The sequence below is a fragment of the Leucopleurus acutus genome (genome assembly GCF_964270905.1).
Source record: "Leucopleurus acutus genome assembly, chromosome: 14".
NCBI classification, from domain to species: Eukaryota; Metazoa; Chordata; class Mammalia; order Artiodactyla; family Delphinidae; genus Leucopleurus; species Leucopleurus acutus.
The window spans coordinates 3,073,814-3,089,044 of NC_139156.1; the positions used below are offsets into that span (position 1 = coordinate 3,073,814).

Below are 15,231 nucleotides of genomic sequence, written 5' to 3' on the forward strand. Positions count from 1 at the left end.
CCTAGTGAAGTGCACTGACTGCTTCTGAGCTGGCCTGGCCGGCCCCACACAGTCCCACCTGCTGAAATGATGCTCCTTCTGCCCAGGCTGGGAGTCCCCAACCCAGAGAAACCCCCAACGTGGAACACAGAATTCTGGGAATCTAATTTTTGTTCCACTGAGGGGCTGGAAGTGATGTAATATTCAAATGAGGGCAGGGGCCAGGCAGGCAGGAGAGGATGACGAGCCCATGAAGATGCTCCCGTCCACTAGGAAAGGGATGCGTGGCAGCTGTTGGCTCCCGTGAGAGCCAGACGGAGGGGCCGCCTGGAGAAAAGCAGGGCTCTCCTGAGCGGCTCCGCAAAGGGACGAACGACGGCGTGGGACTGGCCTCCTGGTCCTAGCGGGGAGGGATTCTTGGAGACGGGTTAGCGAAGCCCTGAAGGGTCAGGAGCAAACAAACGCACATCCCGACGAGGAAGGCAGCTTAACCCCACCTCTGTCGCCCCCAGGACTCGCGCTACACCCCGCGGATCCTTTGCTCTCACCAAGTCCTGCCTTGCTTTTGTTCATAAACATTCCCACTTATCTCTTTTCTCTCATGGTTCTAAACCACAAAAACACACTGGATTTTACTCTCTGTGAAAGAGGTGATGGGCCGCTCCTGGCGGTGGCCTCCTGTATCGATTGGAGACCTCCGACCACCTTCCTGGCACCTTGGGCTCCGTGGCCTGCCACCCGCTCTCAGGCTTTTGATCTGGTCTTTTCATTTCACCTTTCCCAGCCTCAGCCTTAGAAGGCCACAGACCCAGATCTCCACGTCTATTAGCCCTGAAAAGCAGCTCAGCAGCGCTAGGGTTGAAAGAAGTCCGTTCTCACCAGCTGTTTCCTTCCCACTTAATTTAAGTGCAAGCCTTAGCTTGTTCTAATCAGTAAACGGGCACCGGAAGGTTTATAAACCTTCCAGCCCCGCCAGGTAATATCTCAGCAAGGTCAACCATTTTTAGAAGCCCTCATTTAAAGAACAGGAGAACAGCGATGGCTATCAACCAGAACCTGTAAAGCATCTCCCACTTTAGCTATTTTCTCTTCAAATTGTAATTCCTTTTTTTTAAATTCAGGAAAAATACCAGTACAAACTGCCTGAAAGCACAAAGCTGCCTCCTGCTGCGGACCCAGAAGGGAGCCTGAGAGGAGAAGCTCTCCTCTCCGCGGCGACACCTCCGGAGGCGGACTGGGCTGGCTTTATGGCGTGTAAGGCGACATGCTCACCGAAGCAGGCCTCCAGGGCACTGAATGAAGGGGGCTCAGAGGGACCCCACATTTAGGACACAGTGGGGAAATTAATTCATGCGCCCTGAAAGGGCCTTTCCCCTAACTGACTGGTACGGTTTTCTAGAGGCCCTTTTGAAAGAGGGTTTGACGGGGGTACAGAATTACAAGACTCCTTACAGAGTCTCTGAAATAGAAGTTGCAAAGAAACTTCCCTCTAGCCAGCAGGTTTTAAAAAAATGCAGGTTTTACTACTGTCATGCAGCTGGATTTCATAGCTACAAGCTAATAGCTGTGACGAAGGAATTATTAAAGTGTTAAATATTTCATTTAAAAGGGAACATTGCAGTCACTTTGAAAAGAAAACTCAGAACTCATCTGTTGAAAACCGTCATGTGTGAGACCGCACAGGGAGGACAGTCAAGGGCCTCCACACGTGCCCCGGGGACGGCCTCCTGTGGTGTCCTCGGCACAGGCCAGGCACTTGCCCAGCGAGGGCACTCCAGGCTGGCAGGAAAAGCATAAAGCCGCACGCCTGGCAGGCCTGCCGCCCATCGCCTGGCCACGCCTGCCCAGGAGGGTCTTCAGGGGCAGAGGGAAGGAAGTGTGTGCACACACATTCTGGGTCTGAAAGCAGATCTCAGCCTTTCGCAGGCCTGCTCTTGTTGAACTCAGTGTGAAATACTGCTCTTGGTACAGCGCTTCGTTAGTCACTCCAACTGCTTTTGCGATCAATCTCTAAGGCTACAAGCGTTAAGACGCATATTATACAAAGAAGTTAAATTTTTTATAAGTAAATATAAAGAAGTGAGGGAGTATCCACAGAAAGTAAGTTTAAATGATATTTTATTATGAAAGAAAGAGTAAGATTTATTTCAGGAATAATGGCTTCGTTAAACAACTATTTCTTGGAGAAAAATGAATTCCAAATAAGCAAATCGGACCTTTTTAAGAGGTTATATTATGGGGCGGACCCGACCTCCCTAAATGCTTCACTGCATTACAAGACGGCTAGCTCCTGAGCAACACACAAACTCCCTTCACAAAACTCAGAAAACAAAACGTTAATTTGTTTTTGAAATTAAACGACGAAAACAACAATCCCACAAGGAATCAGAACGCTTCTCATTCACACTCACGCTTCACTTTCATTTCTTCAACAGCACCACGAACCTCACCCCCGGTAACTGCGGCCTCTCCTTCCCACAGAGAAACCCCACCTGCTGCGGCCCAGGAAAAAGGCAGCCACTAGGCCTCCAGGCTTCTGGTCAGGAGGACAGCTCAACGGTTTCTTGCCAGAAATACCTAGATAATTAACTTGTTCCTACTTAGACTTCAGAAATCCTCCAAGGTAAGAAGTTGAATGATGTGAAATTTCCAATATTTGACGTTTTAACCTACAAAATGGCAATTCCATATGGTTCAACTCAGCACCGCTTTGTGACCAGCCTAACAGAACAACTAGGTGGAGAACACCACACTGATCTGGAGGAAGGAGCCTGAGAGATGAGCGGTCCTGCCCGAGCAGAGGGGCCTCTGGGCAGCAGCAGGCCAGGCCAGGCCCGGGGCAGTGGAACAGACAGCGCAGCCGGAGCAGAGGCCAGGACCTTCCAGGCCAGGCTCTGGGAGTTACCTGCGGAAGTGCTGAACTCAAGGAGGAGCTCAGTTATCACTACGCTTCTAACCAAGTTGAAACAGGGAGGTCTGCTCTAAATCTCAGAGGAATATGATGAAAAATGACACCCAAAAGGATGTTAAACGTGTTCAAAATCTGAGATGCACAGAAAATAGCATTTGTCAAGGAAGCATTTATTCCACGATAAACGCACCCATTCCTCCCCATTTGCAAATGTTTCTTTTCTTGCGTTGCTTCACAGCTTCTAGAAGCTCTGGGGCTGCCAGGGCACCTTCCTTGTGTGGGCCTTTTCCGCTCACCACAATTTCACTGGCTAAGGGACACAGAGAAAGAGAGCAAAGCCAACCACCGCTGGACAGAAAGGGGTGTCACCACATCTGGGGGTTAGTGCCAATTAACTCCGTGTTAGCAATCATATTACAACCATCCACCACCTCCCTTCTTAAAATGCAAAATCCCCACACCTGGTCCCTGCCTGGGAGGTGTGACTGAGCTAAATTAGAAACACCTGGCTGACACATGCTGCTGTGTGGGAAATCCTGGCCCTACAGCGACCACTAACTGTCAGCAGGGGGGCCTAGCCTGGGGGACCTCCTGCCACCAGGGCGGTACGAGAGGCTGCCCTCACCCCAAAACCCAGCTGGAGGGGACCGGGCCCCAGTAGTGAGTGTCCACCAGCTCTGCAGGGCTTGTCCAACAGGGGATGGGCTACTGGGTGACTGGACGGACTTCATCCTTCCCCAATGCCTACCTGCAGCTTGTCCTGGTTGCCCAGACTGACCATGACCATGACCATGACCATGACCATGACCATGACCATGACCATGACCATGACCAGCTGGCAGAGGAGATGGCCAAGCTCGGGCCCAGAGCCGGGAAGGCAGGGGGCGGCAGGGTGAGAGTGGTCCCAACTCTCTTCAAGCACTGAGGACAGGACTTCAGGATTTTATAAGCTCACCCCCTGCTGACCCCCTCGTTAGATCATACAGATCCTTCCTGACCTGGTTTCGTAATTTCTCTGCTCTGAAATTTTCTAACCCTTAAATTTCAGCTCACTTAGGTGATACATGTAAAGAGAAGGAGAGCCGCTCGGCCAGTTCTCTCCTGCTCCTGCCAGGGCAGTAACCCCCAAATGGCAACAGGAGATCGAAGAGTTCACTGTTCCAAGGTTCCCAAGCCCCTACTGTAAAAACAAACCCACAGCAGGACCCCCATCCTGTGCCTGGCAAGGGGGAGGGGCACACGAGGAGGGTCACCCACACCCTCGACTCAGCCCGGTGACCTGAGGTGCTGGTTCCGAGCAGGCGGTCAGTGCTGGGCAGGGGGACGACGCGGCCACAGCACCACCTCGGCCCGCGAGGGCCCCATTCTCGGGAGCAACAACGGAGGGTCTCTGGACGTGAGTAGGGCGTGGGGCAAAGGCCCACTCCAGCTCTCACGCCCTGTCCTAGAGACGCCCTTTTAGACGTTCTGGGGCTCCCAATGGAAGACACCGTCTGGAGACAGCCCGACGTGATGCAAGGGGGCTGACGTAGTACCCAGCTCAGCTTCAGTTCATTACGAGCAAAAACGTCCAGGGTCCTACCTACCTGGTCACTCATCGGACCTTGTTAGTCAACTCAGGTATCAGCTCAACTGGCTTGAACTTTTCTACCTGCTTCCCCTGAACCTGCTCCACCTTCAAGTTTATTTTTGCTGAAAGCCACAGCAGCAATTAGAACCATTAAACTTATTGAGCGAATTCCATTTTGAAATTCAAGATGGCTTTAAATTTACCTCATCTAAAATCTCAGGGTAATTTTTTTCCCTGAAGTGTATGCATCTATACGTATATATCTATATGTAAGGATACACTCATTAATACTAAGATGACCATGAAAAAATCAGTATGCGAAATAAACCCCTGGTATGTGTCTAGAATGACTCTAGTTGCCATAATGAAGCTGCGAACAAAAGCTTACAAAGAAACGTCTGGGAAAGCGTTTTTAGGTTTTCGCAGACTCTATGTTCCGTCGGCACACCGCATGTAGACAATAAGTTCATCCTACAATAAGTCATCCCTTGAGAATACAATTATTATTATTATTATTATTTTGTGGTACGCGGGCCTCTCACTGTTGTGGCCTCTCCCGTTGCGGAGCACAGCCTCCGGACGCGCAGGCTCAGCGGCCATGGCTCACGGGCCCAGCCGCTCCGCGGCATGTGGGATCTTCCCGGACCGGGGCATGAACCCGTGTCCCCTGCATCGGCAGGCGGACTCTCAACCACTGTGCCACCAGGGAAGCCCAAGAATACAATTATTGAACTACGGTAAATTTGAGGGGTTAACCCGAAAACTTATTCAAGAAGACACACTGCCGCTACCCACTCCAACGTTAAGTGTCACTGACTGAGTGTATGGAAGTGGCCAATTGTCCACGTATGAGCCTCGTTTTCTGTGCTGTTGGCAAGCAGATGAAGTTAACAATAAGCTTATTGAAAAACTTACTGCCATTCAGATGTGTTCCTATTTAAACCTTTCAGCCAGCGAGAGTCAGGAATCCATCTACATGGATCATTTTTATTGCCTTTGCCAAGAATTACGTGACCACGTGCCAAAACTAACACAACCACTTGGAACGGGTGGAGACTGCGCACTCCTATCCAACCAGTGTGGCCACACGCCGCCTCTGTTCAGACGATGTGAAAACGCCACGTCAGTGTAGTCAGTAACCTGAGCTGGGAGGTCAGTGACAGTCAACAGGTCAGCCCCCCTGAACCAAACACTGCGAGGCGGCCGAGGTACTGACCTTTCTGGAAAATGGGATGGTGAAGAGCAGGCACGGGGCGCTCCTCGAGGACCGCGGGCTCATGGAAATAGGCACCCAGCCAAGCCGCACACTGCGCCAGGGGCTCCGTCACTTCCTCTGGACCTCCGAGCCGCTCAGGAGGAGCGGGGGCCTCCACGGGGCTGCAAAAGAGATAACAGGAGCCGATTCAGCCTCTAGACCCAGTGTCCACGTGACTAAGAAGCAAACAGAACACGCCCACTGCATCTAAGTGGGTCAGCCCGTAGCTGCCTTGCAGGTATGCACGTCTCGCCTGCGCCAGGACAGCGGAAAGGTGCCGGCAGGAGGACGGAGGCCGCGGCCCGGGTCATCCCACCCGCGCTTCCACCTCCAGCTGTGAGGACACGATCTCTGGAAAGGGGCAGTGCCCAGGAAGGACGCCCGGTACCTGAGCTCTTCTGTTTGGGGCTGACTGTCTGCAGTCAGCCTGCAGAGCAGGGATGTGAGAGCACGAGGATGACAAGCACAGAAGCAACTCCAGGGGGGTGTGCCTGCCCCTTCCTAAGACTATCACCTGCATCAGTTTTGATCTGCAGAATCACCAAGTACTCATCTTAAAAAATATTTTCCAGCAATCTCGATACCATCAAAGTAATCAGCCTGCAGGCACCCACCCCTCCCACCACATTTCAGCGACAGACCAGCACGGTTCCATGTGCTCTGTGGCTTTGAGCTGGCTTCTGGGGGACCCCCTCCGAGTTCACACTGGGTCTCAGGCTTCAGAGAGTCTACTCTGCGCGCTGGTCACTCTGCGAGGCTCATTTCGGTTGCTGGGACTTTCGTGCCCGGGACTTCTATTTGGTTCTCTTCTGAGTCTCCTCATTCATTCACTGTGGTCACTGTGCTCCCTTTTAGCTCCAGTTTAAACCAACATATCTTAGACTCACTTCGGATGGCCTCACTGTTTCTTCTACTCGGGGTGCTAATCCTTCTGTTTGGGGATCTGTGGCTCCCCTCAAGGAGGTGACTTCTCACCTTCAGCAGGGGCCGATTTTCAGGGAATGTGCTCCGCTGGACTGAGAAAACGTCCCTCTAGAGAGGGTTCACTTTTGCTACTTCTGAGCCCCAGTTTTATGATGGATCCAGCTTTTCTTTTAATTTCTGAGAATGACACACCCACGAAAGCACTGGCACCAGGTCGGATTTCTTCAGATGCCATTCCTTCCTGACCTCCCAGGCCCTGGGCAGATGGCAGGCTTCCCTGCACTTTCCAGCCTGCCGGGCAGGCTTTCTCTAGTCTCCTTCTCAGAGGCTGCAGCTTGAGGCTTTTGGGGGAAGGTGGGAAAAGCCTCCCCCCAGCATCCCGAGGGCGGTCATGCAGGCCTCAACCGACAGGCTGCCTCCTTCAGTGTACACTCACCACCCTTACGAGGGCCCGACTGAATATGCGAGGTCACAGCCGCTTGGCAACGCGGCCCAGCACAGGTAGGATGGATGTGGCTGAAGCGCCCGGGGAACACAGGCCTGGCCTCACCTGCGAGGAGACACACAGCAGCGTGTGCAGGGCCTTACAGATTCAGAAATGTGTGCACTTTATCCTGCAAGCAGCGGGGAGCAGCTGAAGACCTTTAAGCAGCGTCTCATAAACAACCCTGTGCTGGGGTCTCAGTCTCTGAGTCACGGTGTTCTGTAGGTCTAAGAGTCTCCAGAGGTCTTGGATCTTTCCAGAAATAAGCCTCCATGGATGGGATCCACTCTCTTCCACAATGGAATGAGAGGTGGGTCAGGGAAGGCTTTCTAAGCATGTGAATGGCCTTAAGGAAGGAACCAGGGAATGAATGGAAAAGAAGAAATGAGCCCTTCAAGATGACCAGGGAGAGAGGGGGACCCCTGAGACCCCGGCTCTGTAGAGCTGGCCAGTTGGGCGATCCTGCCAGCAACACAGCTGCACTGGGCAGGCCCAGGCCTTCTCCAAGTTGCCAGCGTCTAGTGGTTGCTGGGAGAGGGAATCCCCATGCACAGGGCCCTCGGTTGGCCCTGAACTGACAGGGCCCTTTCAGGGTCTGGTCAACAGGAGACCCTGAAGGATGGGGGCTCAGTTCACAGGCAGAAAGCGGTGTCTAGTGGAACAGGTGGCAGAACGGCATGTTGGAGAGACTTCTGGGGATGGAAACTATCTTCTCATTGCCCTGATTGCTCTCCCCATTAGGACGTCTGCCCACGGAAAGGTGGGGGACTTCTACCCCATGCTTGGCTTAAATATTTTTCCATGTCAGAGAGAAGTTCCCAGTGACTCTCTTGCTCTGTTCCCTACTTACTCAGTAAGACTCCAGGGCTTGAGGGGTCTTCTCGGCCATCACACCCTGCAAACGGGGCTCCCTGGGTGGGGGGCATACAGTCCAGGAGACAGGCAGGCATCTTAACCTGGGAGGCAGGGGGCTCTGTACCCACCAGTAACCTGCTTGCTTGGGGAGTCACAACCTCTTACTCAGATGCCCTGGTTCACTCAGGGGTATCTAACAAAGGCCACGGAGCTGTGGGCATCCCGGGCGCTGCCCACGCTGGTAGCCGTTTCCTCTGGGTTGCTAGGGAACTGAAACGTGAGCTGTGTTTCCCAGCATTTCCCACTCTTAAAAGGATACTTGAAGAATTTTTATAGTAGTAAAATTCATCTTAAATTGATTTTTTATGCCTGTGCTAAAGATCTCAACCTCTGATTTACTCTGTAGTTCTCCGTTTTAACTCTTTCTCTATTGGCATTAGATAACTATTCATGGGTGAAATGTAATTAAACAGCTTTGATTCTGAAGCAAGGATTTATGATACTATATTTAAAATGAATGGCATTAAACACACACATAAAACCAGATTTTTAAAGCCATGACACAAATTTCCATTTCTACAATAAAATGAAATTTATTCTCTGCCCTGCCCTCTCCTCCAGCCTCGCTCTGCTCGTCCCTGAAAGAGCTGTGGTGTGACAGTATCACAGCATCACTAACGGCCACTCTTATTATGGAGGAGTTTCTCCAGGTTTCCTACCGACGAACCCTGAAACCCCGATAATTATGGGCTCCGTGGCCCACACTCATTTAAATCCCACATTCACGTCTTCCTGGGAGCCTAGCAACTCACCTAACACTAAATGCACAGGCCTGTGGCCACTGCTTCCAGAAAGCACCACTGAGTGGGAGCCCGGCCCCCAGGAGAGCAGCCAGAGAGCCGGCGCGGCAGATGGAGATGAGAGACAACCGTCCCGACATCCGCAGGGCCAGTGCAGAGGCGACATCAGGGGCCATCCCCCCGAGACCTCCCAGGATGTCCTCAATAAAAGTAATCCTGGGACTTTCCTGGCGGTCCAGTGGTTAAGACTTCGCCTTCCAGTGCAGGGGGTGCGGGTTCAATCCTTGGTAGGGAAGCTAAGATCCCACATGCCTCACCGCCAAAAAACCAAAACATAAAACGGAGGCAGTGTCATAACAAATTCAATAAAGACTCTAAAAATGGTCCACATCAAAAATATCTTAAAAAAAAAAAGAGTAATCCTCAGGCCAATATTGTGACACTGAAGCCCTTTCACTTCTTTTTCTTTTTAAACTTGGCACAAGAGGGCTGGCTAGTGGCTGGAGAATGAATTTGGCTTTGTTGAGCTTTTTAACATAGCAATGGAGAGCATGGGTACGTTTATACAGCAAACAAAGTCATGTATGGTTTGGTTTAAGGGTTTCTTCAAGAAATATGCAACTGTCGGCAACCCCAAGGACCCCGTAGGACCAAAAAGGACAACAGTGTACCACCTTTGGGGATGCTCCCCGAACCTCAGTGTGTCGGAGAGCCCTGTGTGAAGCTCTCCTGGAGTCGTGACCCCTGAGAAACAGCCAGACCCATCCCCCTGGGCTTGGAGAAAGAACGTTCTGGCGTTGAATTGCATTTCAGATTTGTTTTGACATAAATCTGTCCATCATTCCAAATCAGGACACAGAAAAGCAGGTGACATGCTCCAGAACAAACTTCTGAAGTGGTTTTTTTCTGGTTGTTGTTGTCGTTGTTTTAGAATTTATTTATTTTTCGCTGTGTTGGGTCTTCGTTGCTGCGCGTGGACTTTCTCTAGTTGCGGCGAGCGGGGGCTACTCTTTGTTGCGGTGTGCAGGCTTCTCATTGCCGTGGCTTCTCCTGCTGTGGAGCACGGGCTCAGGAGTTGCGGCACACGGGCTCAGTAGTCATGGCTCGTGGGCTCTAGAGCGCAGGCTCAGTAGTTGTGGCTCATGGGCTTAGTTGCTCTGCGGCATGTGGGATCTTCTCGGACCAGGGCTTGAACCCGTGTCCCCTGCATTGGCAGGCAGGTTTCTTAACCACTGCGCCACCTGGGAAGTCCCTGAAGTGTTTTTAATAAAGCAGGCAGTGATGCCTTACCTAGATTTCTCAGGAGAAACCACGACTTCACAGCATTAGATACATGAGCACAGAAGGTATCAAAGGAAGACTGTCCATCCCACCCGCACGAGGCTTGCACCTCAAGACCCTGGCGTGGAGGAGAACGACAAGGAAGAGTGACAGCATCACACCTGGGGAAGCGGAGGATTAGAAGGTGACCGAGCCAAACTTAAATGAAACGGCCCTGAGGACAAAGGTCACGCGCACGGGAAGCCCTGCCTGGCTCTGCCGGCCTCCCGCAGGGTGTGCTGCACCCCGGGAGGCTGAGCGCTGGCCCGGGCTAGCGAGGGCAGGGCTGCCTGCTCAGGTGCTGCAGCACCAGGAACCTGCGGGGCAGCAGGTGAGTTGCCGCGGCGGGCAGAGGATGCCAGGCTGGCTGAAGCCATCAGAAAGTGCTGCTCAAGGTCTAACCCCTCACGGAGAATGGCTGCGCGCCTGGCAGGCTGCCCGGAAAGTGGGAGGGGCGTCCCCAGCTCTGTGCCCTCCGGTCTGTCCCACGCGACAAACGTGCTCAACACTTTAACCCACCCAGCTGGGCAGGAGGTTTGGGGGTGTGGATTTTGGGGTGCCCCAAGACTTCACTGGCAGCAAAGAATCACTAAAATGATCATAAAATCATAAAGATGTCATGTACTTGGTCTTAAATCCCATTTGATGTAAGAAAACAGGCCCAAAGTTCCGAGTTCCTCCTAACTGGCGGGCACCACTCGTTACACCCAGCGGGTAGACTGTGTAACATGCCGCACGCTGGGACGGCTGTGCCTTCCAGCCTCTTTGTGTGGCCCCAGTAGCTTTCCAGCATCTCTCTCTTCATGGGATGAAGCAGCCTTATGGTTGGGGAACGTTAACTGGTGATGCCAGAGGGTCACCTAGGAAAGGGTTGCCAAGACTCATATTCTTCTGAGTTGCTCTGGAACCTGGCAGGGTGACCCAGGTGTCGTCCTTTAGCAAGGCTGGGAGATTGGTCCACAAGGAAGCACACGGACTCTCCAATACAATCTAAGCGTGAAGAAGTGACCAGAGCCTTGGCCGCGCACAGCAGCTCAGACCCCGAGGATGAGAAGCCTCGTCTCCTCGGGCTTCCAGGACTCGGTGCGGAGGGCAAGGGCCCCCGGAACTCCAGAGTGGGGTGTCACACCTCACAGGCTCAGGAAGGTGCACATTCACGGCAGAAATTTAAAACTGCAGTTGAGGTGATGTTATAAACATCATGTGGACGCTCTTGCTAGACAGCCCTGGTAAACACACAATTATGCCCAAGTTAGCGGAGGCTGGTGGAGTCTCTCGCGTTTGCGTCTGATGGATTTGTCCCACATTTAATTATACCTTCTTGCTAAAGCTCAGATGCTTTTCTTCCAGTGGTAGGACTGAAGACAAATAAATCATGCTACCTGCTTTCAATAAAGTCCTTTCTTTTTTTAAATGAGAAGGCTGAATAAAGGCTTTAAACTCTATATCCAACCAAATTTAGTGGTTTGATTCCATTCAAGCATTTACTGAGGATCCTTTAAGTACCTGGCTTATTGGCAAGAGTATCGACTTGGGGTTTATAGTCCAACTGGTGAAGGTAAAACAGAGTATCAACTTGGGGTTTATAGTCCAAGGTGAAGGTAAAACAGACAGTTATCCATCACCCTCCTGATGGTTGTGCTGAAGGAGCCCTTCCCGGCCCAACTGGGACTTTCACACGCCACTGCCATCTGATGAACGAACAATGAAAGTGATGGTTCCGTGACACTGCCTGGTGGCCAGCAGCTGTTTGGGCAATAACACCACACGGGTGTGACAGAGTTTGTGCAGTTGAACATTCTAGAGTTATATTAGGACACAGAGTAGAAAAAGGAGAAAGTGCTGACGTCAGCAGTAAGAAACACAGATCTCAAATGATGCAACTAAGTCACAGGTGAAAAAGAGAAGGCGCGACAGTGGAGGTTCATCTATGGACACAACTGGAGCCCCCCTGCTGCTGATGACAACGCAGGCAGCAGTGTTTGCTATTTATCAGGTGCTGTTCTAAGCGATTCATGCATTAGCGTACTGATTTCCCGCACGATCCTAAGAGCAACATGTGCTCAACTGTGAAAAAAGGGGAAAACACTAATAAACATGCATGAAGTATCAGCAACATACCTGAGTTTGTATAAAAACGACAGACATAATATGTAGATTTTAATTCTCTGAGACAAGAGCTCCTACTACTTGTAACACGAGTTTATTAACTGACTTTCATGTGTTTGGTTTTAGTGTCTGTTTTCAAAGATGTTTCTGTACAAAAGGAACACGCAAAAGGGAGTACAGGCCGAAGGTGGCACACTCCCAGCTTCCAGGGAAGTCAACAGGAGGGTGAGCTGCAGTTCCGAGGGTCAGCTGAGCAAACCCTTAGTGAGGTTTTACTGTGTGGTTCGTAGCAAGAGGAACATAAACCCTGCTCCCTGCCTTTATGCCTTCCGCCCCACAATCACACCCTCCCCTGCAAGCGAACTCCACAGTTATGATCCTATCACAGGCCACCAGCGGCTCGCGTCCCAAGGGCGATGAGAGGAGGAGGAAGAGGCAGTTTAAAGTTTAACTGGGCCCTAGTTTACTCACTGTCAGGGTGGCCATAGGTACGTTGTTTAAACTGGGTATCAGCTTTTAATGGGCATCCTAAGCCCTCAAAATCTGGGGCTCAAATTAATGTCAGAACCCAAGCAAGACTACAGAGGAATTCGCTGTGGTATTTCAAAACACCCACCAAGGGCTTCCCTGGTGGCACAGCGGTTGAGAGTCCGCCTGCCGATGCAGGGGACGCGGGTTCGTGCCCCGGTCTGGGAGGATCCCACATGCCGCGGAGCGGCTTGGCCCGTGAGCCATGGCTGCTGAGCCTGCGTGTCCGGAGCCTGTGCTCCGCAACGGGAGAGGCCACAACAGTGAGAGGCCCGCGTACCGCAAAAAAAAAAAAAAAAAAACACAAAAAAACAACAAAAAATAAACACCCACGAAGAACACAGAGAAAACTGTATGTAAATTTTCAACTCCTCCCCATATAAGGTACATGTCATAAGAACCGTATGTTTGTTCCTATTTTAAAATAACTGCTTCTTTAAAATACATCAGCAAAAATAAAACACATTTTTAAGAGACAATTTAAACAGTATACTTGGCAGACAAGAATGCCTTACAAAAGCCTATCTACTTTCTCTCCTAAATGTTCAAGTTGTTAAAAGGAAAACTGTATTTTATCAACACTTTAACATATCATTAAAAATCTCTACTATTTGACAGATGAAGATAAAAACAACCCAAAACTATAGATGAATTATCAGGTCCCTAATGATTCCAAAACAATTACAAGATGCAGAGCAATCGAGTTAAATTTTATTCAAAAGCTTACTACACTTGTGTTTTCTTTTATTTTTCTATCAAGAACCCCATGAGGTTTAAGCACAATTCATTATGTATGAGACCCCACTTGCCGCGCTTGACTGTTGATTAATAGCAAAGTTTGCTGTATGTACATTTGCAACATTAGATGCATACAATATGCTAACTTATTCTTTCACTGAAACTAATTATTTACAAAAATGACTACTTGAGACTACAATTTATTAAATGCATGCATCCAGTCTCAATTTGGCCCCAAAAGACAGCCTGGAATGAAGATCTTTTAGTTGATGTGACAACTTCTAGAAATGCTGTTATTAATATTGTAAATGTGGCAAATAAAGAGTTCAAATAGCCTTATGTCTATGTTGCATTTACTTTCACCACTGAAGCAGTGAACAAAGAAGCTTTTTTAACATTTCACACACATATGAGAGGTATATTCCTCTTTCCCAGCTTAACTTAGCTTCTAACAAGTAAAACGCTTACATGTTGGCCATGAAATAGTTTTAAAAAGAAATAATAGCTAACATAAAAATGGAAGAGAAAACCGTAACCATATTGCTGCTCATAAGCAGATTTATTACAATTCTGTCAAGAATTTAGTCCATTTGTTGAAAAATATCTGTAGAAACATGAAATGTTTAAAGAGTCATTCCATCAGTCTCATCAAATTCTTGATACTCCCTCAAGAGTACTTCTTCCCAAAGGATTCTGGGGGTAGGTAACTTCGCATTATTCAACCATTCTGCTCCCTTCTCCCAGAAAAGAAGAACACAGAAGAAATCAGTCCACGAATAAGAATTACAAATGTCCCATCTTTGGATGCAGATTTCAGGTGGGGCATCTGGTCAACCGAGAGCGTCTTTCAAGCTAACACTGCAATCAATGTGTGTGGCCCCGAGCTGTGGCCACCTGTTGCGAGCGTCCTCTACAGTCAGGTCTCGCTCTGCCAGGCCAACCTGTACACCCTCCTCCACAGCTGCCCTTCTGATGCCCTCAAAGACTCTGTGTGGCCTTGCTCTGCTCTGCGTAGGCCGTGTGCCACTGTGGGCTTGGGAGAGGCAGAGAGGGGTCACTGGCCAAGATGAGGAAACCAATGCCTGTGCCCCAGGAGAGGACGACAGCGCGGAAGGTCATTACGTGCTACAGGGTGCTCCTGCCAGCAAAGTCATGCACGGACGCCCAAGGAAAGAGAAGAACAGGGCCCGCTCTGGGGCATAGGATTTTAGGGACGCAGACAAACTGAAATATCAGTCAGAGGGCCTCTGCTCTCTACAACCAGTGTTAAGAGAAAAAGTAAATAGCACGAGGATGGGAACTCTCAGGGCGCGTAGTCAGATGGGTAAAAGATGACTGGTCTTCTATCATGCAGTTTCATATCCTGACTCTCTCTCTCAATAACACAGCTGAGGTCAGCCACAGTTGTTGCTCAACATCACACCTTCATTATACAACATGGCACTTTGCAAAGGATGGAGCCACTGAGTTGAGGACCAACGGTATGGAAGTGACCCAAGGTAAACCCTTGTATAAAGTTTCGTAGCTGCTATTTACTGACTGCCTACCATGTGCCACGCATAGAATTAAAGACTGTTCTATGTTTATTTCTCCCAAGGACCCCTGAGGAGGCATTATTATCTCTATGTTCTAGAAGAGGAAACTGAGGCCCAGAGGTTATGTAGTAACAACTAATCAATGCATATGGGACGGAACCAGGATTTGAATTAAAGTCTGTTTGATTCCAAAGACTTAACCTGGACCATCTCCATGAAATCC

The 15,231-nt window shown here is 50.1% G+C and overlaps 1 protein-coding gene across 1 annotated transcript in view; it reads right to left on the reverse strand.

Annotated features, from left to right (window-relative positions):
- Positions 1–15,231, reverse strand: part of MGMT (O-6-methylguanine-DNA methyltransferase) — a gene marked incomplete at its 3' end in the record, with an annotated part of 283,790 nt that overhangs the window by 38,372 nt on the left and 230,187 nt on the right. Inside the window, exon 3 of the mRNA XM_082854858.1 lies at positions 5,677–5,837. Within this exon, the coding sequence (XP_082710984.1) occupies positions 5,677–5,837 (161 nt within the window). The remainder of the gene's footprint in view (positions 1–5,676; positions 5,838–15,231) is intronic.